Source organism: Cetorhinus maximus, chromosome 8 (genome assembly GCF_964194155.1).
Source record: "Cetorhinus maximus chromosome 8, sCetMax3.hap1.1, whole genome shotgun sequence".
Taxonomy (NCBI): domain Eukaryota; kingdom Metazoa; phylum Chordata; class Chondrichthyes; order Lamniformes; family Cetorhinidae; genus Cetorhinus; species Cetorhinus maximus.
Window position 1 is genome coordinate 14,568,998 of NC_135886.1, and position 23,896 is coordinate 14,592,893.

At 46.0% G+C, this 23,896-nt stretch overlaps 1 protein-coding gene across 2 annotated transcripts in view; it reads right to left on the bottom strand.

Moving 5' to 3' along the window:
- ikbke (inhibitor of nuclear factor kappa B kinase subunit epsilon) overlaps positions 1-9,956 on the bottom strand; it is a 55,049-nt gene extending 45,093 nt beyond the window's left edge. For both annotated transcript variants that reach the window (XM_078546482.1, XM_078546483.1), the window contains exons 1-6: positions 9,841-9,956; positions 8,796-8,936; positions 7,267-7,396; positions 1,980-2,161; positions 1,341-1,501; positions 842-952 (exon numbers count right to left, since the gene is read on the bottom strand). In XM_078546482.1, coding sequence (XP_078402608.1) covers positions 842-952; positions 1,341-1,501; positions 1,980-2,161; positions 7,267-7,396; positions 8,796-8,936; positions 9,841-9,927 — 812 coding nt within the window. In that variant the 5' untranslated portion in view covers positions 9,928-9,956. The remainder of the gene's footprint in view (positions 1-841; positions 953-1,340; positions 1,502-1,979; positions 2,162-7,266; positions 7,397-8,795; positions 8,937-9,840) is intronic.
- Positions 9,957-23,896: the final 13,940 nt, after the last annotated feature.

A 23,896-nucleotide genomic window follows, 5' to 3' on the forward strand; every position in this document is an offset into this window, starting at 1 on the left:
AGTCAGCACCTTCAGGAACTGTCCCCCAGTGAGAGTCAGCACCTTCAGGAACTGTTCCCCAGTGAGAGTCAGCGCCTTCAGGAACTGTCCCCCAGTGAGAGTCAGTTTCTGTGGAACTGTCCCCAGTGAGAGTCAGTTTCTGTGGAACTGTCCCCAGTGAGAGTCAGTTTCTGTGGAACTCTACTCCAGTACCTCTATTGAATTAATCTTAGAAGACAGACTTGCATTTGTGAAGCAACATGTCATGTCTTCAGGACATCACAACTGATGAATTACTTTTGAAATGCACAGCCTGATCCCATAAGCAGCGAATGAGATCATTGCTGTGGTGCTGCTGGAGGGAGGTATGCAGGCCAGGGTGCCACCTTCAGATCATGCAAGGAGGTGTTTACCAACGAAGTTAACAGACACAGGCTTTAATATACCATTAAAAATGATGTTTTCAACATTGCAGCATTCCCTCAGTGCAGTGGCTGCCTGCAACATGTGCTCAAGTCCTAGAGTGTGGTGTGAACCCACAATCTTCTGCATCACTGCCAACTGAGCCTCGCTAAGACATCAGATCATGCTCTTTGATCCTTACATTGCAGGTCACATCCGCCATGATCCAGTCCAACTGGTGAAACAGGCTGAAGGGGCTGAACGGTCTCCTCCTGTTCCCATTGGTCCGGTGCATCTTGTGCATTGCATGTATGAACACGTCTTGCCCCTTTTGCTCATTATGGTCAACTTCAGACTAATTTAACACATTGCAACAACATAACTATGAAAATCCAGCCAGCCATAGATCAGAGACCAAGGTTGACCCTGCCCCATTATGTCCCATCTTTGGAGGACTTACCGAGAAAGCCTGCAACTGACTGGAAGCTCATAAATCCACTCGACTGGAGCAAAATCACTCCACTGCACTCCCGCAATCGCTCCCTCTGGTTTCTCAGTTGTGATTTTATACCTGGAATTAAACCATTTATAGAGTTGATAAAAAGCTGGTCAATCTCCAAGATAGGCGGATGGGATGGTTAGGAGAGAGGAGATGGCGTGGGGAATAAGTAGGATAGAAAGATGAGTAAGGGGTTGAGTGGGATAGAGATAATGGGATTGGATAAAAAAAAAGGATGAGATAGAAGGTTTACAAAATGGCAAGTGGAAAAAGAGAGATAGAAGAGATGGAGCGGAGTGGAGTGAAATGAGACTGAGGTAGTGGGATGGGATTTAAAAATGGATGGAACGGGAAGGGAAGACAACTAAAAATGAACAGATAGATGGGTAGATTTGTGGATGGAAAATTGCACGGATTAATATAAAGAAGTAATTCAAAAGCCTTGCGGAAAGTGACACACATCATCTCCTTGTTCTTCCGGGGTCCTCCGTATGGAATGAAGGGTAGACTGCCAGTAGCTGCTTGGTAGAATGTCACACCAATACTCCACAAATCCACCGTGACACCATACGCCTTTTTCTGAGGTTTCCGAAGTACAGCGCGTTCATACATATCCGGGTGCTGCCGAGGGGAAAAGACAACCCAGTTAATATTGGAGATTGTAAAATTCATTCTGATGCTTCCTCCCACTCCCTGTCCCACTCAACTCCCACCGGTTCCTCTTTCCTTAAGGCACTGACTTTCACTGGGATTTTATTCAGTAAGGGTCTTCGGGTGTCATTCTGGACAAAGAGTGTCAGCAAGCTCTCCAACGTAGGAAAATCGTAGTTAAGACTGACCCAGGCTTTATCCAATCTCCCATCCATCTCTTTCTTCCAGTGGCTGTCAGTTGACATTGGGTAACTCAGCAAAGAAAATGGACAGAATCTAGAACCTTCCTCAACTGCCTAACTCCTTAATGCTCCCGGAGATACATTTAATCCCATTCTTTCTCAATAACATCCTCCCTACCTCCTGCTGGGTCTCCAGCAAGAAGAAATCCAGCGATGAGTGTCATTGTGTTACAGCTACATTTGATTAATTTTGGAAGGGTACTAACCAAATATTCCTCTGTCCCGTACAGTGACATGAATTTCTCATCATCCTCTAGTTCACGTGCTGCTCCGAAATCCGTCAGTTTATAGACTGATTGACCATCATCCCCAACCATTCGCATGATATTCCCTGGCTTAATATCCCGATGGACAACTCCATTCTCTCTCAACTGGTTCATACCACCAACTTGTAATAGAAGAAAGAGCAAATAACGATAGGGGAGGAAATAATTCCAGTGAAATTGTCAGTTTGGGGCCTTTTACTTGTGGCACATGGATCGCAATCCAGCCGTGTCTGATGAAATGACATCTCCCCAGTCTTTATCCCTTAATCAACATCACCAAAAAAAAAAAATCAGATTACGTGGTAACTTGAGGTGTAATACACCTTTAAGAGACTGTGAGCAGGTTGACCACATGACGGTAAGACCCAATAGCTGTGTAGCGCGGGCTACCATGTTAATGTTAGTCTAGAGTAGGGTCTGGTTGGAGAAGCACACATCATGTTAATGCTCTGTTGTTTGTGTAAATAAATAGCATGTGCTTCATTTCACATTGATCACTGTATCTGCCGTATATTGTAATCGACTCACCTGCTGACAGATAAGCGCGCAACCAGTTCACGAGCAAAGCGACCCACAGTCAAAACATAACAGATGATCACATTGCTGTTTGTGGGGGCTTGTTGGACACACATTAGCTGCTGCATTTCCTACATTACAAAAGTGACTGCACCTCAGAATTGTTTCACTGGCGGAAGCGCTTTGGGACATCCTGAGGCCATGAAAGGTAACATATAAACAAAAGCCTTTGTCTCAGTCCTGATTCAAAGGTGCTCTAAATGAAAATGACTTGGGGAAGTTTCACAAGATTCCTTGTGAGTTGAAGCCCCTTGGCACAAAGTCACCACAATTTAGGGAAATTAATGGATCAGAGTTTTCTGTTGGTGAGAATGTTATACGATGTAATTGTTCTGCTGTTAAATCTAAAAGGGTTAAATTATGAAGACTGATTGCACAGAGTAGATTCTGATGAAAGGTCAGAGAACCAAAACATTAACTCTGGTTCTTTCCACAGATGCTGCCAGACCTGAGTATTTCCAGCATTTTCTGTTTTTATTTCAGATTTCCAGCATCTGCAATATTTTGTTATTGCCTAGACTAGTCTTGTATTCCCTCAAGCTTAGAAGATGAAGGGGTGACCAAATCGAGGTGTTTAAGTTAATGAAAGGATTTGATAACGTTGATAGAGAGAAACTATTTCCTTAGGTTTGGAGATCCCAGAACAAGGGGGCATAACCTTAAAATTAGGCAGATCATTCAGGGGTGATGTCAGGAAGCACTTCTTCACACAAAGAGGGGTGGAAATCTGGAACTCTCTTCCAACAAGTTGTTGAGTCTGACGGTCAATAGAAAATGTCAAAACTGAGAATGATAGATTTTTGTTGGGCAAAGATTATTAGGAGTTAGGGAACTAAGGCAGGTAGGTGGAGTTAAGGTACAGATCAGCCATGATCTCAGTGAATGACAGGACAGGCCTGAGGGGCTGAATGGCCTCCTCCAGTTCCTGTGATTTGACTGATTCTTTTAAGGGTACAGGCGGTGGATTAGTTGTATTGTATATTGCACTCCAGATACCCAGGGTAATACTCTGGGGACCTGGCTTTGAATCCCATCACAGCAGATGATGAAATTTGAATTCAATAAAAATCTGGAATTAAAAGTCTAATGATGATCATGAAACTATTGTTGTAAAAATCCATCTAGTTCACTAATATCATTTAGGGAAGGAAATCTGCTATCCTTACCTGGCCAGGCCTGGCCTACATGTGACTCCAGACCCACAGCAATGTGATTGATTCTTAAATGTCCTCTGACCTGAACATAAGAAATAGGAACAGGAGTAGGCCATTCAGCCCCTCAAGCCTGACTCACCATTCAATAAAATCATCGCTGATCTGCCCCAGGCCTCAATTCCTCTTTCGTGTCAGCTCCTCATAGCCCTCAACTCCCCGATATTTCAAAAATCTGTCTACCTCCTCATTAAATACTTTCAGTGATCTAGCCTCCGTAACTCTCTGGGGAAGAGAATTCCAGGCATTCACTATCCTTTGAGAGAAGAATTTCCTTTGCATCTCAGTTTTAAATGAGTGTCCCCTTATTCTGTAACTATATCTCCTAATTCGAGATTCCCCCACTAGTGGAAACATCTTCTCAACATCTATCCTGTCAAGCCCCATCAGAATGTTGTATGTTTCAATAAGATCCCCCTCATTCTTCTAAACTCTAATGAATAAAGGCCTAACCTGTTTAGCTGTTTTTGATAAGTCAACCCCTTCATCCCAGGAATCAGCCTAGTGAGTCTCTTTTGAACTGCCTCCTATGCCAGTATATTCTTTCTTAAATACGGGGACCAAAACTGTACACAATGCTCCAGGTGCGGCCTCACCAACACCCTGTGCAGTTGTAACAAGACTTTCCTATTTTTAAACTCCAACCCCCCCCTAGCAACACAGGCTAAAATCCCATCTGCCTTCTCAATTACTTGCTGCACCTGCATGCTAACCTTTTGTGTTTCATGCACAATTACATCCAGATCCCTCTGTGCTGCACTTTTTTAGAGTCTCTCTCCATTTAAATAATAGTCTGCCTTTTGATTTTTCCTATCAAAATGCATGACCTCACACTTTCCTACATTAAACTCCATCTGCCAAGTTTTTGCCCATTCACTCAACCTGTCTATATCCCCTTGCAGATTCCTTATGTCCTCACCGCCACATGCCCTCCCACCTATTTTTGAATCATCAGCAAATTTGGATACAGTCCACTCTGCCCCCTCCTCCAAGTCATTAATATAGATAGTAAATAATTGAGGCCCTAGGACTGATCCTTGTGGCACTCCACTAGTTGCATCTTTCCAACCTGAAAAAGACCCATTAATCCTGACACTCTGTCTTCTGTGTGTTAACCAATCCTAAATCCATGCTAATACATTACCTCCAATATTGTGAGCTCCTATCTTGTGCAATAACCTTTTATGTGGGGCCTTATCAAATGCCTTCTGGCAATCCAAATACACTACTTCTACCAGCTCCCCTTTATCAACTCTGTTTGTTGTAATCCCAAAGGACTCTAGCAAATTTGTCAAACATGATTTCCCTTTCACAAATCCATGTTGACTCTGTTTGATTGCGTTAAGCTTTTCTAAATGTCCCTCTTTTTCTTCCTTAATAATGGACTCTAGCATTTTCCCAATGACAGATGTTAGGCTGACTGGCCTACGGTTTCCTGCTTTTCGTCTCCCTCCCTTCTTGAACAGATGCGTCACATTAGCGGTTTTCCAATCCGCTGGGACCCTCCCGGAATCCACTGAGTTCTGGAATATTTTGACCAATGCTTCCACTATTTCTGCAACCACTTTCTTTAAAACTCCTGGATGCAGGTCATCAGGTCCTGGTGACTTGTCTGCCTTTATTCCCATTAGTTTGTCAAATACTTTGTCCCTCATGATAGAGACTGTTACAAGATCTTTCCTCCTATACCTCCTTGCTTATCTGATATCTTTGGGATGTTTATAGTGTCCTCCACCATGAAGATTGATGCAAAATATTGGTTTAAATTATCTGCCATTTCCCTGTTCCCCATTATCAATTCTCCAGTCGCATTCTCCAAGGGTCCCACGCTCACTTTAGCTACTCTCTTTCTTTTTATATACCTGTAGGAGCTCTTGCTGTTTGCTTTTATATTTCTTGCCAATTTACTTTCATAATAAATTTTCTCCCTCTTTATTAGCTTTTTAGTCATCTGCTGCTGGTTCCTAAAAAAATTCCTAATCCTCTGGCCTACCACAAGTTCACTGCTTTGTATGTCTTAGTTTTTGATTGGATATTCTCCTTGACCACCTTTGTTAACAAGTGGTTCATTCTTCTCATTGAATCTTTCTTTTTGACTGGGATAAATTTTTGCTGAGCATTAATAGTATTAGCCCTAGCCAGCGACGCCCACACCCCACGAATGAATAAAATCCAAGTGATGTAAAGGAACAAGGTTCAATTGCAGCTAGACATGGGAGATTTTCCGATTGTTTGGCTTAATGCTAGCACTCTCACCTCAGAAGACCCCATTCCTGGACCTGAACATACAAAATAGGAGCAGAAGAGGCCATTTAGCTCCTCCAGCCTTCAATAAGATCATGGCTGATCTGTTTGTATTTCGAATTCCACATTCCAATCTACTTCTGATAACCTTTGGTTCCCTTACCTAACGAGAATCTATCTACCTCTGCCTTAAAAATATTCCGTGACTCCGCCTCCACTGCCTTCTGAGGCAGAGAGTTCCAAAGTCACACAACCCTCTGGGAGAAAAAACTGTCTCCTCCTCTCTGTCCTAAAAGGGCGACCCCTTATTTTAAAACAGTGCCCCCTAGTTCTGGACTCACCCACAAGGGGAAACATTCTTTTCATGTCCACCTTGTCAAGACCATTCAGGATCTCACATACTTCAGTCAAGTCACTCCCTCACTCTTCTAAACTCCAGTGGAAACAAGCCCAGACTGTCCAACCTTTCCTCATAAGGCAACCCACTCATTCCAGGTGTCCATTTAGTAAACCTCCTCTGAACCACCTCCAATGCATTTACATCCTTCCTTAAATGGGGGAGGCCAAAACTGCACACACTATTAAAGATGTGGTCTCATCAATGCCCTGTAATAACTGAAGCATAACGTCCTTATGTTTTGTTAATGTTCAATATCTAACTGTGGCTGACACTGGACGAATGCAGCATTCTTAAAGGTTCCTGTTTGCCCGTTCAGAACAGAGGTACAGCTAGCAAGCTGCTGTTAGGTAAAGAGATAGGTCTGATCTGGCCATAATTTATCCTTCAGCCAACTCCACCTTGTTATGTAATCACAGTTCAAAAGTACTTCATTGGCTGTGAAGTTGTTTTGGAGCACCCGGGAGAATGTGACAAGTGCCATAGAAATGCAAGTTCTTTCTTTGCCAGGTGCTTATGAATGGTGGCTCCAGAACTAACTTCAAACCTCTCTCAGCCAATGACCTGCGAATGACTCTGGCCTAAAATGGTTGCTATTGAAACGTGGTGGGAACGTTACATTCTTAGAGCCAAAGGGTTCCTGATTGGTGACTGGCGTTAGGACATAGCGTTAGGACTGTAAATATCTCACTCCCCGCCCCCACTTCCTCCACTTGCCAACTTCCTCCTGGTAGCACAGATCCGTGAAATAACCTCCTTCAGTGTAATCAGGAGAATGTGGAGATGGCGTGAAACTCACCAACACTTCCCAGCACAATCAGAAACTCAGCTTCCGATAATCCAAATGCATTTTCCGATTCTTCCAGAACATTGAGCAGACTCCCACCAGCGCAGTACTCCATCACCAGGACTTTCTGTTTGGTAACTCCCTAGAGGACAAGCACACTGTGAAACATCACAACTCCACAATACATAGACTGAGGGAGCAGCACACAAGGCAGCAGTGAGCCGGTGGATGTACACGGACACCAAGGGCTCCAAGCATCGACAACAAGGGAGGCCCGTGGTCTGGAAATTCACAGAATCAGTTTGAACTCTTTTGTGATGTTTTGTGGTTCTCAGTGTCAACTGGTGATTCGAAGAACAGGAGGAGGCCATTCAGCCTCTCAAACCTATTCCGTCATTCAGCTAGGTTATGGCCGATCTGTATCTTAGCTCTGTCTATCCAAGGGGAGTCTCTTCTGTAAGATGATTCTTGGGGTCTCTCTGATGTTGCTCTGGGGCTGCCTCTTATATGTGACAGTTCTAGGGGTTGCTTGTTGTTTTGTGGGGGTGTGAGCCAGACCTCCAGCAAGCGAGTTTCTCATGTGTGTGTTGGTTCTGGGGTAATTCTATTGTAGGAACATAAAAATTAAGAGTAGGAGCAGACCAAACAGCCCTTTGAGCCTGCTCCACCACTCAATACGATCATGGCTGATCTTTGGCCTCAACTCCACTTTCCCACCCACTCCCAGTATCCCTTGATTCCCTGAGAGATCAAAGCTTTTTCTATCTCAGCTTTAAATGTATTCAATGATGAAGCATCCACAACCCTCTGGGGTAGAGAATTCCAAAGATCCACAATCCTTTGAATGAAGAAATTTCTCTTCATCTCAGTTCTAAAAAAATTGACCCCTTATCCCAAAACTGAGCCTGTGTACTAGATTCTCCAGCCAAGTAAACAACCTCTCAGCATCTACCATCATATCCTTTATCTAGTATGTTTCATTGAGATCACCTCTTATCCTTCTAAACTCCAGAGAGCATAGGCCCAATTTATTCAGCTTCTCATCACAGAAGAACCTCCTCATCCGAGGAACCAATCTAGCAAACCTTCACTGTATCGCCTCCAATACAAGTATATCCTTCCCTAAATAAGGAGGCCAAAACTGTGCATAGAACTCTAGGTGTGGGTCTCACCAAAGTCCAGTACAAACGTCACCCCCTTATCCTTGTACTCCAATCCCCTTGCAATAAAGGCCAGCATGCTATTTACATTTCCACTGTGCTTGTTCCGAGGGTCAGCCTCTGGATCTGGAGGGGGTGGGGGTGGGAGGGGGAGGAGTCACTGCCTGTTGTTCTGAGGGGTGGGAAGATCTCTCTTCCCCTGCTTCTGGGTGGGGAGGTGGGGGGTGGGGGGAAGATTTCTGCTCCTGGTTTTAGGGTGAGGGAAAGGATTTCTTCCACTGGGTTTGGGGGAGAAGGGTCACTTTGCCATGGTTCTGAAGGGGTGTGGTGGAGTTGAGGGGTGAGTTTGCAGTGACCTGCTAAAGAGGATTAGACACTCACCACTTCCTCCACTGCAAACAGTTTCACAATATTCTTGTGGTTTAATTTCCGTAACATTTCAAACTCTCTCATTTGTACTTCATAAGGTCGCAGGTAACTGACGTGATTAAACACTTTGACAGCATACTGATCACCAGTTTTCTGAAAAGTAGATTTTGAAACTTGTTACAAATCAGGCAAGAACAGGAAAAGACAGTGAGTTTAATAAACTCTTCTCTTTTAATTAGATCAACCTTTTCACCATCTTTGTCTCTCTACAGAAACACATCTAATCAATGACCCCATTCATAATGTTCACCCCAACCTCCTCCCTGGTAACTTATTCCTAGGATTTATTCCTCTAAACTCTGGTCTTATTCTTAAGGTCCTCATTTTAACTGTTCCCTGGGATCTAAACTTCAACTGAGGGAACAGTTTCCATTACATTTATATTTTTATTTAATTTTATTTTTCTCTTTTATCTGCAAAGGTGCTGAGAACGCAGTTCGACAGGGAGACAGATTAGATACCTGTCACAGGCGATTGGGCAGTCGCAGGTGTAAACAGGAAAGCTCTTTTCAAACTACCTGGTTATAAATTATCCAGTCAAAGAGGCAATGTGCTGTATCCTTCTCTCTGCCTCTTTCTCTCTCTGCTCTCTCAGGCGAAAGTAAATGATCCCATGGTATTGTTTGAAAAAGAGCAGGGAGTTCTCTCTGCTGTTCTGGCCAATATCCCTCAAAAACAAGAGAAATTATCTGGCCAACATCACATTGTAATTTGTGGGATCTTGCTATGTGCCATATCCACCCTATTACAATATCCCTCACCACCGCCCTCTCACCATATCCCTTAGCCCTATCTGCATCATAGTCACTCAATCTCTTCCCAAACATATCAATTGTTTCTACACTCCATCTATACATCTATTCCCATATCTTTTTGTTCTTCCATTACCATCTGGGTGAAAAGTTCCCTCAGCTTCACGTCTTTATCCTAACTTCCTAATTTTAACTTGTGTCTCTTGGTGTTTGAGCCCTTCAACCAAGAGGGAAATGTACTTTACCTTGTGACGTGCTTTATACACACTTGCAGTTGCTCCCTGTCCAAGGACATCACTGAGTGACCAGAGGTAATTAGCCGTGCTCTGCATCCCTGGTCTAAGAAGAAATCTTTCTAGACAGGCTGTGGAATCAAGAATAAAGCATATCAGTTGACAGGGTTGGAACTAAGTCCCAAAACTTTCTACTAAATCCCCCACAATAGGTCAGCTGATACACTAAAAGATTGGCATTGAACAACATTGATCAGTAAAGAACCTAGCCTGTGTTGGACAGTGGTAGCAGTACTACAATTAACTCATAAATCTTTGGACTATGTGATGTGAAAACAGCCAAGATTCCATTCAGGTCAGTGTCCATATCCCTCTTCTCTGTACAGCAAGAACTGACTGGGCTCAGTTGGGTGCTGGTCCATTGATCATCAAACACAAGTTCTCTAAGTTCACACATGGACAATGGCCACTTGGCAAGAAGGAGTTCTCCGGAAGCCCAACTGAATCAACCAATCACCACCAAAAAGCAGATTATCTCATTGCTGTTTATGTTACATTTCTATAGCGCTTTTCATGACCTTAGGGTATCCCAAATTGCTTTACAGCCAATGAAATATGGTTACTGTCGTAATGTGGAAAAAGTGGCAGCTACTCTTCAGACAGTCAGGTCCCACAGACAGCAACGTGACAAAATCTAGACAAGCTGTTTTAGTCATGTTAATTAAAGGATAAATATTGCCCAGTCTCACTCCCTCTGCTCTTTCCACATAATCAGGTATTTTTTTCTTTTTCAAGTATTTGTTCAATTCAATTTTGAAAGCCACCCTTGAATCTGCTTCAGGTCAGTTTTATTTGAAGATCTTGGTTCACCATCACTGGTTTATTACAGAGAGACATTAGAAAGTACTGACAACAAAAATAGTTTGATTTGTTTCAGCTGCAGTGGAACAGCCATAATTACAATGCAGAGCTAATTCCAAAGTAAAATACTGACATCAACTGCACAATCATGGCCACATAAACAACAGGGCTGTTAGGTTTATTTTCTAGATAGGGGTCAGAAACGAGAGGTCACAAATGTCATTAGCACATTCTTTTTTTATTCTTTCATGGGCCGTGGGCATCACTGGCTGGGCCAGCTTTTATTGCCCATTCCTAAGTGCCCTTGAGAAGGTGGTGGTGAGCTGCCTTCTTGAACCACTGCAGTCCATGTGGTGGACGGAGTTCCAGGATTCTGACCCAGCGACAGTGAAGAAACTGTGCTAAATTTCCAAGTCAGGATGGTGAGTGACTTGGAGGGGAACTTGCAGGTGGTGGTGTTCCCACCTATCTGCTGCCCTTGTCCTTCTAGATGGTAATGGTTGTGAGTTTGAAAGCTGCTTTCAAGGAATCCTTAATGAGTTACTGCAGTGCATCTTGTAGGTGGTACACACTGCTGCCACTGTGTGTCAGCAGTGGAGGGAGTGAATGTTTAAGGGGGTGGATGGGGTGCCAGTCATGGAGGCCGGATGAAGTCGAGCTTCTTCAGTGTTGTTGGAGCTGCACCCATCCAGGCAAGTGTGGGGAGTATTCCAGCACACTCCTGACTTGTGCCTTGTAGATGGTGGACAGGCTAGGTGAGTCAGGAGGTTAGTTACTCACCGCAGGATTCCTAGCATCTGACCTGCTCTTGTAGCCACAGTATTTATATGGCTAGTCCAGATCAGTTTCTGGTCAATGGTAACCCCCCAGAATATTGATAGTGGGGGATTCAGCAATGATAATGCTATTGAATGTCAAGGGGAGATGGTTAGATTGTCTCTTACTGGAAATGGTCATTGCCTGGCACTCGTGTGGCACAAATGTTACATGTCACTTATTAGCCCAAGCCTGAATGTTGTCCAGGTCTTGCTGCATATGGACACTGAGTGCTTCAGTATCTGAAGAGTTGCGAACGTAACATTTCTCTCCCGTACACAGCACTGGCATAAAGGCATGAGCTGAATATTCGTGGCACAAGCAGGTTGAGTATTAAGCCTGTCTGCAGCAACAACTTGCATTTATTTAGCAATCGTAAAATAGCAAAACATCTTCAGATACTGAAGCAGTCTGTGTCCATATGCAGCAAGACCTGGACAACATTCAAGCTTGTGCCAAGTAACATTCAAGCCACACAAGTGCCAGGCAATGACCATAGTAAAACATCCCAAGGTACTACAGAGGACGAACAAGTAAGGAGGGCACTTGGTTGTGTTAACTCATCACTATTACTGTTGTGTGTGTCATAATGATATAAAGGCACAAACTCATATGGGATTAGGTAAACATGTTGTAGGTTCATTTACTAATTCTAGGCACATGTGAACAGTTATACAGAAGCATAAAGCTTGAAGACATCAAAGGTGCAGAGCTGTGTGTGTGTACACTGCTGAAAGAAAAAATGAAACTAAAACAGAATTGTATGACACATTTCCTTTTAGTGAATAAAGAACAAAGAAAAGTACAGCACAGGAACAGGCCCTTCGGCCCTCCAAGCCTGCGCTGATCATATTGCCTGGCAAACTAAAACATTTTGCACTTCCGGGGTCCGTATCCCTCTATTCCCATCCTATTCATGTATTTGTCAAGCTGCCTCTTAAACACCACTATCATACCTGCTTCCACCACCTCCCCTGGCAGCGAATTCCAGACACTCACTACCCTCTGCGTAAAAAACTTGCCCCGCACATCTCCTCTAAAGTTTTCTCCTCTCACCTTAAATCTATGTCGCCTTGACTCTTCCACCCTGGGAAAAAGCTTCTGACTATCTACTCTGTCCATGCCACTCATAATTTTGTAAACTTCTATCAAGTCGCCCCTCAATCTCTGTCACTCTAGTGAAAACAATCCGAGTTTCTCCAACCTCTCCTCATAGCTAATAACCTCCAGACCAGGCAGCATCCTGGTAAACCTCCTCTGCACCCTCTCCAATGCCTCCATATCCTTCTGGTAATGTGGCGACCAGAATTGCATGCAATATTCCAAGTGTGGCCTAACCAAGGTTCTATACAGCTGCAGCATGACTTCCCAGCTTTTATACTCAATACCCATGCCGATGAAAGCAAGCATGCCATATGCCTTCCTGACTACCTTATCCACCTGCGTTGCCACTTTCAGTGACCTGTGGACCTGTAAACCCAGATCCCTCTGCCCGTCGATGCACTTAAGGGTTCTGCCATTTATTGTATAATTCCTACCTGTATTAGACCTGCATGCTGCTGTCCCTTAAAGGCATATTACAACAATTACAATTACACAGCTCTTCCTTGAGGCTTTTCCCTGCCTGATTGATGCTCGGTAACTACAAGGCTGAGAAAAGAAATCTTTTTATTAAGAGCTTCCATCCCATTGAGGAGGCATCATCCCAATCCACATACAATAACCTGCTTTGAAAAATCTGCTCACATTTTGACAATCGTGTCAAATTCCACCACAGCAGCTGAGACAATCCACAGCATTCAAAATCAAACATCATTCCCAAAAAAAAGAAGTCAATTTGCCCTATCTCCTAATGTTAACAGACCCTTTAAAAAAATTCCAAGATCTGGATCTGGATCCATATTTTTGCCAAAAACTAATCAGTTCTTCCTTGGGTCAAACCCTATCCAAGTACCAAGCTTCATTGAAATCCATCCATTAGTTCTTGAGTTATTTTGTTTCAGGACAAACAGACCAAAAGGAGCGAAAACATTACCTCTGCCCACATTCCACGGTGGAGGTATTTACCAAATAGAAGTTGACAACACAATACATAAGGTGGTGTTTGATCAAAGGTTTGATCAAAGAGGTGGGTTTTATGGAGTATTTTAAAGAAGGAAAGAGAGATCAAGAGGTGGAAAGATTTAGAGAACGAATCCCTGAGTTTCCAGGCTGAGGGCTGGACACAAGGTCACCATCGGTTTAGGAATTACAATCCAGTATGTGAGAGAGGCCAAAGCTCGACACCCAAGGATTAGAGGATTGTGGAGGTTACAGAGATAGGGAATGTGTTACCGGGGGGGGTGGGGGGGTGTGGGAGAGCGGAGAATGGAGTGAGGCCACAGTGAGATTTCAAAACAAGGATGAGAATTTTATAACTGAGATGCAGCCAGACAGGACGCCAGTGCAGATCAGTGAGCACAGGAACAATGGTTAAGTGGGACATGGTGAGAGTTAGGATATGGGCAGCAGAGTTTCGGATGAGCTTAAGTTTTTGGAGGATGAAAGGTGAGGGGCCAGACAGGAGTGAGTTGTTTAAGTCAAACGTTGAGATAACAAAGGCATGAATGAGGCTTTCAGCAGCAGATGAACTGAGGCAGGAACAGAGAAGGACAATGTCAAAAAGGTGCAGGACTGGTTTTGGTGATGCCATCGACATTGCTCATTGCACGGTCAAATGGGATGTCAAGGTTACCAACAGTCTAGCTCAGCCTCAAACAGTGGCTAAGGAGGGAACTTTTTTTTATCCATTCATGGAATGTGGTCGTCACAGACTAGACAAGCCTTTATTGCCCATCCCTAATTGCCTTTGAGAAGGTGGAGGTGAGCTGCCTTCTTGAACCGCTGCAACATACATTGATGTATCTGCTCTGGTTCGGTCACCTCCAGGTAAATTCAAGCTGTGGGCTGCATCAAGTGGGAATAATATCAAAAGCAGATAAAGGCAAAATACTGCCGATGCTGGAAATCTGAAACAAAAACAAAAAAATGCTGGAAAACTCAGCAGGTCTGACAGCATCTGTGGAAAGACAGAGTTAACGTTTCGAATCCGTATGACTCTTCTACAGACTCGAAATGTTAACTTTGTCTTTCTCTCCACAGATGCTGTCAGACCTGCTGGGTTTTTCCAGCATTTTTTGTTACAATAAATAGAGCCAAACCTGACCAGCTACACTTCACGAGTGACACAGAAATACATATAGATGTTACAACACGGAAATAGGCCAATTCCACCCATTCATTCCGTGTCAACATTTGCCCTGCATGCAAGCAAAATGGTCCCAATTACATTTCCCCCACCCTGAGGTGGGTGGGTCGGGCCAGGTACCCCCACCCCCAGCCCCACCCTCCAGTTACTCTGCGCTAGAGGTCGGAACTTGGGGCCCGAAGTCTGTCTTTAGCATCAGCTGTGAGATGTAACAGTGACAACATCGCTGCACTGCCTCTCTCTCACAATCTGTCTGACTCGCCCTCAGCCGCATTAAATAGGAAAAATCTGCAGCCCAGGGAATTAGACTGAAACCTCTCCACAAAACACAATTTCCAGCAATTTCCAGACAGGAGACTCCACTCCCCCTAAAGACATCTCTCGCTGAAAGAAAATTGACTAGGTACTGGAGAGAGACATTTCAAATGGAAACAGAATTGGGAACAGTTTAGCCAGCAACCCTTCAGTTAAAAGTCTGAAGTGATAAGTTCTCCAGGAAAGTGGTCCCCAGTTCTCCAGGTCTAGAAATGTAACTCACCTGCCAACCCTGGCTCTTGATCTCAGGATTTATTCAACTCACTCATCCGGCTGAAGAAAAACTGAAACTAAAACCGAGTCACTTTCGTTTCTTGGCTCTTCCGCGTTGCCGACCCCTCCATGTGTGTCTCCCGGGAACTGCAGTACAGGGCCGGCGCAGAAAGCGGCGTAAAACCGGCGCAGAGAGCCCCCTCCCTCTCTGGCCATCCCTCATGGCCCAGTCCAGCTACACCCACCCCTGGCCAGGGATGAAAGGGTAAATTTCCAGGACTGGTGCAAGCAACTGGGAGAAATGGCATGGGGCATTTAAAAAAGTAAACAATTATTTGACCCCCTGTGTGATGGAGTGTGAGGTATCTGGGTTGGTGGCACTGTTTAGGAAGACTATGATAAAGGCAAAACACTGCGGATGCTGGAAATCTGAAACAAAAACAAAAAAATGCTGGAAAAACTCAGCAGGTCTGACAGCATCTGTGGAGAGGAAGACAAATAGTTAACGTTTCGAGTCCGTATGACTCTTGTTCAGAGCTAAAAGAGCTAATACGGACTAGAAACGTTAACTCTTTGTCTTTCTCTACATAGATGCTGTCAGACCTGCTGAGTTTTCTTAAAGGACCAGTGCTCACAAGGCTATTCCGAAAGCCAACAGGATGTTTAAGATTTCATTGTCAGGACATTGAAATGTGAAATCCTTTCTCTGTACTGGACCTCCGTTGACCCACATTTGGAATGCTAGGTCCGGTTTGACCCCTTGACATGTCAGTCATTTGTTCACCTTCTCACTGCAGGAGGGAGAATTGGGCTGAGACTGAGTGACAGAGTGATTGAGAGCAAGAGGGTGAGATAGAGACAGAGTGGGAGAGGGAAACAGAGAGTGCCAAAAGAGACAGAGCTAGAATGAGGCTGAGACTGAAATTGAGAAAGTGATAGTGACAGTGACCGAGGGACTAAGCCACAGAGAGCAAGAGTTAGGGGCAGGGGGGGAGAGAGAGAAAGAGGAGAGAGGTAATGAGGGGTGAAGACTGAGAGAGAAATAGTGATGGGGGGGGGGGCACAAGAGAGAGAGAGGGAGAGAGAAAAAGAGGGATAATGAGGTATTGAGAGATGGAGACTGAGGCAGAAGTGAGAGTTAGAGAGACGGAGAGAAACAAGGCTGAAGAGAGGCAGAGACTGAGAGTGATAGAGAAAAAGGGCGAGAGAGACAGACAGAAGGTGAGAGAGGGATGGAACATAAAAGGGTGAGATAAGTGAGAGAGAGAGAGACAGATTGGATTACTCTGTGTATCCCTCCTTCAATGTGACACTGTTCCACATTGCAGCGTTTGATCTATTCGAGTTTGGCTCTGATCCTGGGCTCCCCTCAACCTGCCTTTCATCATCTTACAAAAGCAAAGCCTGGAAACCTGAAATAAAAACAGAAAGTGCTGGTGACACTCAGCAGGTCAGGCAACATCTGCTGAGAGAACAGAGGAGTTGACATTTTGGGTGTAGGCCTTTCATCAAAACTGTTTTTCTTTCAGAAGAATTTCATCCAAATACTGAACCCTGAGGCGCCGAGTGTTTTGGGGAAGTTCTGATCTTGTCAGGGTGAAGGGTTTCCAGCCCTGACGATACTAGACTGAAACAGACCATAATATTACCATTCCTTATCCCAAACTGCAAGAGTACTGTATTGGCTGTAAAATTCTTTGGGACGTCTGGAGTTTGTAAAAGACACTATGTAAACGTTAAGTTCTTTCCTTCTTCTTCAGCTGACTTGCTGGCTTAACCCCGAACGCCTGGGACCAGGCCCCGAAAGGCTGGACAATCCTCACTGAGACTGTCCTTCCAGTGCAGTCCTGAGCCAGGGCTGGACAAGAGACGGAGGACCCTTCAGCTGAAGAGTTAAATTGAGGCTCTGCCTGTTCCAGTGTTTCGGCTGGAAGTCGAAGGTCCTCAAAAGGTGTTGGAAGCAGAGTCTTTGAATATTTTTAAGACAGAACTAAAAACGTTCTTGATAAGCAAGGGGGTGAAAGGTTATCGGGGTTAGGTGGGAATGTGGAGTTAAGGATGCAATCAGATCAGCCATGATCTTGTTGAATGGCAGAGCAGACTCGAGGGGCCGAGTGGCCTACTCCTGCTCCTAATTCGTATTCCAAGAATCAGGAATTCTCCTGCTGTCGTTTAAAAAAAGAAAATGAATACGTTTTTGAGAATATAAGGGCCGGGTGCAGGAAGGTGGGATTAGAAAGGGCACCTGGGTGTCCTCAGGCTGGCATGGACAAGATGGGCCGAATGGCCTCCTTCTGTGCTGTAACTTTTCTATGGTTCTATAACAGGATGAGGAAAGTGAAATGAGATGGGTATAGATAGCTCCAGTTGGAAGGCTATCATCGATACGCATGATGAATGGCCTCCTTTTGTGCTGTAAATTCCATAGTTTGTGTTAAACAATGTGATAAAGGTTGGTGAATCTCCAGAGCTATTAAAATTAAATAGAATTAGAGCATTAGCATTTTGATTCTGGGTTCAAAATTAGCCCAGAGGATGGCAGCCTGCCTACTCACGGTAGAAACTGTGTGAAATGAGTTTAGAAAGCTGGACCCACTTTCCAGAGGGAAGAGGCCTAATGGCACATACCCTGACCCTAATATGGGAAAAACTGCTAATCTCACTCCAATGAGGGGCAGGAAGAAGAGTGATGGTTGCTGGATAAAGGTAAGTCCTAGGCTTTAAGGGCAGGGAGAGAGGGGGGGCCAGTTTTGGAGGGCAGGCAGTGAGGAATGGAGGGTTGGGGGGGCGGGGTGGGTGTGACATCAGTGGGGGAGGGGTGACACCCCCGATGCACACAGGACACCTCCCGGAATGAAGTGCCCCTTCCTTCCTTCCTGCCTTTTATCATCTTGATGTCAATAAATGACCTGCCCGTGCCAATCGTGTTATAGCATGGCAGCGCGAAATCCCTGTCGATTGGCTTGGTAACAACTTCAATTAACTTTCTAATCTTTTTATTCAAATATGGTGCATCCAGGTGCCAAAATCAGCAGCTTCCCACCTCATTTTGGGGACAGCCTGGGGGTGGGCAGGGAGCTGTAAAATCCAGCTCATGGTACATACGGCAGCAGGGGAGATGTAGTGAAGGCACACCACCGAGGCTGTGTAGAAGGAGCTTTACTCAGTATCTAATCCTGTATTGTACTTGCCCTGGGAGTGTTTTGATGCCGGGATTAAACAAATGCCTGTGGTTGTTCTGTCTCTTATAACTAATATCCTTTCTCTTGATGAACAGAAATGTCAATGAAAGAAAAATCAAGAAAAAAAAACAAGGATGATTGTTTCCCTGCTTAAAACTTTTCACCTTTCATGTGAAGGAGGTACACTGAAACCACAAAAGAGGTACAAAATGTGCATGTAATTCACAAACCAGCCTTCGGGTGGAAACGTTCTCTTTACCATGCAAAATACATCAATAGTGAAACAAAAAAATGCTGTGACTGAGTGGAGGAGTTCCCACAGCACTTTAGCAGTACACAACACCGCCCCCCCCTCACGCTGTAACAGTACCCCACACCCCCACACTGTAACTGTACCCCATACTATAACATTACCCCACACCCCCACACTGTAACTGTACCCCACACTATAACATTACCTCACACCCCCACACTGTAACTGTACCCCACGCCCCACTAACAGTACCCCATATCCCCACACTGTAACAGTATCCCATGCCCCCACACTGTAACTGTACCTCACTGCAACAGTATCACACCCCAACACTGTAACCATACCCCACATTGTAACTGTATCTCACCCCACACTGTAACAGTACCCCATGCCTCCACTGTAACAGTACCCCACTCCCACACTAACTGTACCCCACACTGTAACAGTACCCCACATCCCCACACTGTAACAGTACCCCATGCCTCCACACTGTAACAGTGCCCCACTGTAACAATACCACACTCCCACACTAACTGTACCCTGCACTGTAACAGTACCACACCCCCACATTAACTGTGCCCCACACTGCAACAGTACCCCACACTGTAACTGTATCCCACACTAACTACCCCACACCCCCAGTGTAACTGCACCCCACACCCCCACAGTGTGACATTACTCCACACCCCCCGCCCCCCCCCAGTGTAACCGTACCTCACGCTCCTACCTCCCACGTGCAAATTGCTTCAGTGGAGGCTGACTTTCCCCATTTCTGCCCAATGCTGCAGTCCCCTCCCGCATGCCCTCCCCTTCCCAATCCCTCGTGGTTCTGTCCCAGAACCAATTTCCCTCCAACACCTTCATGCCTGATTTTAAAGGTTCCTCAAATGTTCCTTTTCAATAGAATCAATTATTTTTCTCGCTCATTATCTACTCATTAAATTCTCGGAAACAGTTCTTTTATGCACGTGGTGTTATATAAATCAAGTTTTTTTTGGTCAGGCAGAATCTGATGGTCAGTCGCTTGGTGACTTAATGGAGCAGAAGCTGCTGCTATTTGAAAAGAGAGAACTCCCTCAGAAAGTGCAGGATCCTCTCTACGTCTTCAACCATCTGTTTCTAAAATATAATTTTTATCTAATGATTTTCCAATCGACCTGTCCTCTCCCAGCCCCCGACACCCATCTGTCACCAACAGGTCACAGAAAGCTGAGATCTTAGTGCTCCGCTCTTTCTCACAGTCCCTAAGACCGCCTCTGTTTACTGCTGATTAAAGGCAGTCTCCACATTCGCTTCTCGAACATCAACATCAGACAAGACATGTCACAAAGAGCATCTTTGTGACGAACAGCTTTCCCAAAGGAAGACCAGGTGTGATGCTGAACTTCAAACACACGCACACACACAGGGATACAGTCCGTGAAGCACCTGCTCACCAGAGCCCCCGGGATCTGCATAGGCCTCGCTGGCAAAGCCACTCCTGGCCCATCAGCCACCTCTCCGGCCCAGCTGTGACCCCCATTGAGACATTCCCACATACTGCGCTCTCATGATTAAAAGTAATTTTCTCCACTTTGGCTTCCTCCTCTTTGCATGCTGGGTAATGAGACATTGTCCAGTCTCATTGTGGTGCTGAGCTCACTCACCTCACAATGACAGTGACCTTGGCAGTAGTACACCTTACCTTCACTTGTAACAAAGATGGACACTTAGCGAGGCGCCCAAGGGTGGATGGGACACGTGGAATGGTAACTGGCCAAGGATCACCACCACCTCCTGACGGTAACTAGGGTTGGTTCATCAACGTTGGCCTTGCTTGCGCCACATACATCCCAAGAACCAATAGACCCAGTGACAGCTGCCATTCTACCTGGGTTTGATGAGAGCTTCCAGGTAGTATAACTCTCACTGTACGTTTAGCTGTGGTTGGAGGAAGGAACTAGCATTAGAGGTTCCAGAGTAAGAGCATCTAAAGATGAGGTTTAAATTAAATGAATTATTGAGGTATTCTCCTTCACCTGCTCACCTTCAAACACTGAACAGAATAAAGCTTTGTAAATCTGAGGCCCGATTTTCCAACTGAGCCCTCACCACAAAATAAGTGTGCCTTTTCCTCATTTTAATAAAAGCAGCTTGTTACTCCACCCCCCACCCCATTCTCTGGCTGAAGGGTCCCTGTTGGTGACACTGATCAGGTAATGAGGGATGGAAGGGAATGAATCACTCGCTGCAGCATTTTGAGATGGATGGATAAGAGGTAACGATTTGCATTTCCATAGCACCATTCATAACCTTAGGATGACCAAAGTGCTTAATGACACCAACGATTACACTTTTGAAGTGTAGTCACTATTGTAATGGAGGAAATGCAGCCGGCAATTCGCACATAGCAAACTCTCAGTCCAAGAATAATTGACTGTAATTCAAGGTGTATGTGGAGACTAGTATGAGATTTATTGTTTTCAGACTAACATCTAATATTCTGCACAATACTGTACCAGAAAATGCTGTACCTTACAGTCACTGTGTAGTTACATATACACAAATACTCTGTACCTTACAGTCACTGTGTAGTTACATATACACAAATATTCTGTACAATTAATTATTACAGCCTTATTTATGCATTGATCTGAACACATAAATACCGTTGGGTATTAACCCATTAGCCACGGTGACCCAGACGCCTGTCAGTGAACGACACTTGCACAGTGCTTCATAAGACGATCGACACCATGCTCCTCCTAACACTTTCTCCTGAAGCTGCTGGCTATTGGATGATCACCAGTCTGGGATCTTGCCCAAGGCCATTCTTCGTGTGCGTGTCCACAGGCTGTTCCACCACAGAAAGCATCACGTAATCACCTCCACGTTGTCCAGCAAGAATCACTGGAGAGCCATCAGCACCGGGTTCAGCCTGATTAGTACAGGGAACTAAGATTAACTCCAATGTTCCTCTCATCCCCTGGCTGAGATTTCCTAATTCAGTAACCAGGGGTTAAAATCCGGGCACCTTCCTAGATTGCAGGGCTCAGCACCATGAGGATGGGGGCTGCAGTTATCCATTGAGGATGGGTGTACTGTATATAACAGGGGTTCAAAGTATCTTGTTGCTTATCCTGCTAGTGCTCCCTCAGAGTGACCCCTCAGTGTGAATGGACCCGAACTGCTGGTTGATGAGAAGTTTGTCCAGGGGGGTGAGTGTTGGCATTGGTGGTGGGGTAGGTGGGGTGGAGAGGGCTTGCGGCTGGTGAGTTTGGTGTTAATGTCTAACAGGAGAACCTTCTAATGTTAAAGCCTTCATTTAACCCACCTCACCCTTGTGCCCAACAGGAATAGGCTGTGCAGGGAATAGGGAGTTGGTTAAAATGGGGGCAGATCCTCGTCTTCCAGGTTCACATCACTTTGTGGTGGTGGATCTTTTAACTTCCAGGTTTCGGGAGGGGCAAAAATATCCCACAGACCCCCAGCCCCAAAGCCAATACACTCCCGGGCCGTATGACCCCCACCGAGTCATAACCCTTGCCGGGAAAAATGGCTGATGATGGATTTCAATGGTTCCGCTGTGCACAAGGGTCGACTGCGATGGTCCCGACTCCCCTGCCAGTGACAGTGACCATTCCCCTCTGGTGCCCAGGCCCCTGGTAATCCCCGTGTTCTACCCACCAGCATCTACTTTCCTCTCCTGGGATCAAACTGGAGTCAGCACTCCGCAACTGTTAAAATCTGGGTTTAAATGTACTCCTTGCTCCGCCGTTCATGGGAGGGGGCCGCTGGTCAGGGGAGGGGGCCGCTGGTCAGGGGAGGGAGGCCGCCTGTCCGCTGGTCAGGGGAGGGGGCCGCTGGTCAGGGGAGGGGGGCGCTGGTCAGGGGAGGGGGGTGCCTGTCCGCTGGTCAGGGGAGGGGGCCGCCTGCCTGCCGGTCAGGGGAGGGGGCCACTGGTCAGGGGAGGGGGCCACCTGCCCGCTGGTCAGGGGAGGGGGCTGCCTGTCCGCCGGTCAGGGGAGGGGGCCGCCTGCCCGCCGGTCAGGGGAGGGGAGCTGCTGGTCAGGGAAGGGGGCCGCAGGTCAGGGGAGGGGGTCGCCTGTCTGCTGGTCAGGGGAGGGGGCTGCTGGTCAGGGGAGGGGGCCACATGTCAGGGGAGGGGGGCTGCCTGTCCGTCGGTCAGGGGAGGGGGCTGCTGGTCAGGGGAGGGGGCCGCAAGTCAGGGGAGGGGGTCGCCTGTCCGCTGGTCAGGGGAGGCGGCTGCTGGTCAGGGGAGGGGGCCGCAGGTCAGGGGAGGGGGGCTGCCTGTCCGCCGGTCATTACTGTCCCCACAGACACCTCGGATATTTTTGATTGGTTAACTCCAATATTCAGCTTTTGTTGATTAAAGCTGTGACTTTAGCAGCTCAGCTATTGGTCAATCAATCAGTGAGCTGGACTGCGAGAGCAAGCGCTAAAATGTATTATCCTATTGGGTAAGGAATGGGATTGGTTTATTTATGGTAATTTTTTATTGGGCGATTTTGAGGGGGGTGAGGGGGAGGAGATAGTTCTTCAGGTTGTTTTCACACACTCATTAAACACCAGGGAGGATACATTGCTGAAACACTCACCTGCACAGCTCGAGTCCCACAAAACAAACATTGTGCCTTCTGTGGCGGGCAGGGGAGAGGCTGGTTTTGGGCTCCAGGCAGTTCCATAACTTGGAACAAGAGGGAATTCCCAGTTCAACAGTGAGCCAGAAGGCAGGTGTTTACCTTGAGCCAGAGATGCTGATATCAGTGAGTGAGGAGGCCGTGGTGTATGGAAGGAGCCAGATGGAGAAACACTCGGCTCAGCTGATTTCATCTCAGTTTGTCTGCGCAGGCAGCAAAATCGATTCAAGCCTCTGACCGTTTCTGGGGGGCGAAATTCCACAGGCCCTCTGCCATTGTAATCAAACGTGGTGCTTGGCCGGTAAGTGTTCAGATGCCTTCTTACCATGGCACAGCCCCAATCCTGCACTCACTCTAGATAACAAAGCTGCATTTCCAGTGGGAACATGGGGGGGTGGGGGAGAAGAGAGGGAATGCTTGTTGACTAGGGAATAAGAGTGGGTTAAGGCTTCTCTTACTTCTCTTCCCCAACCCAGAAGCATTGAGCACAATCACAGCTCCCGGGATCAGGCAACTCAGCGCAGGCCTGGCGGTGGGGGAG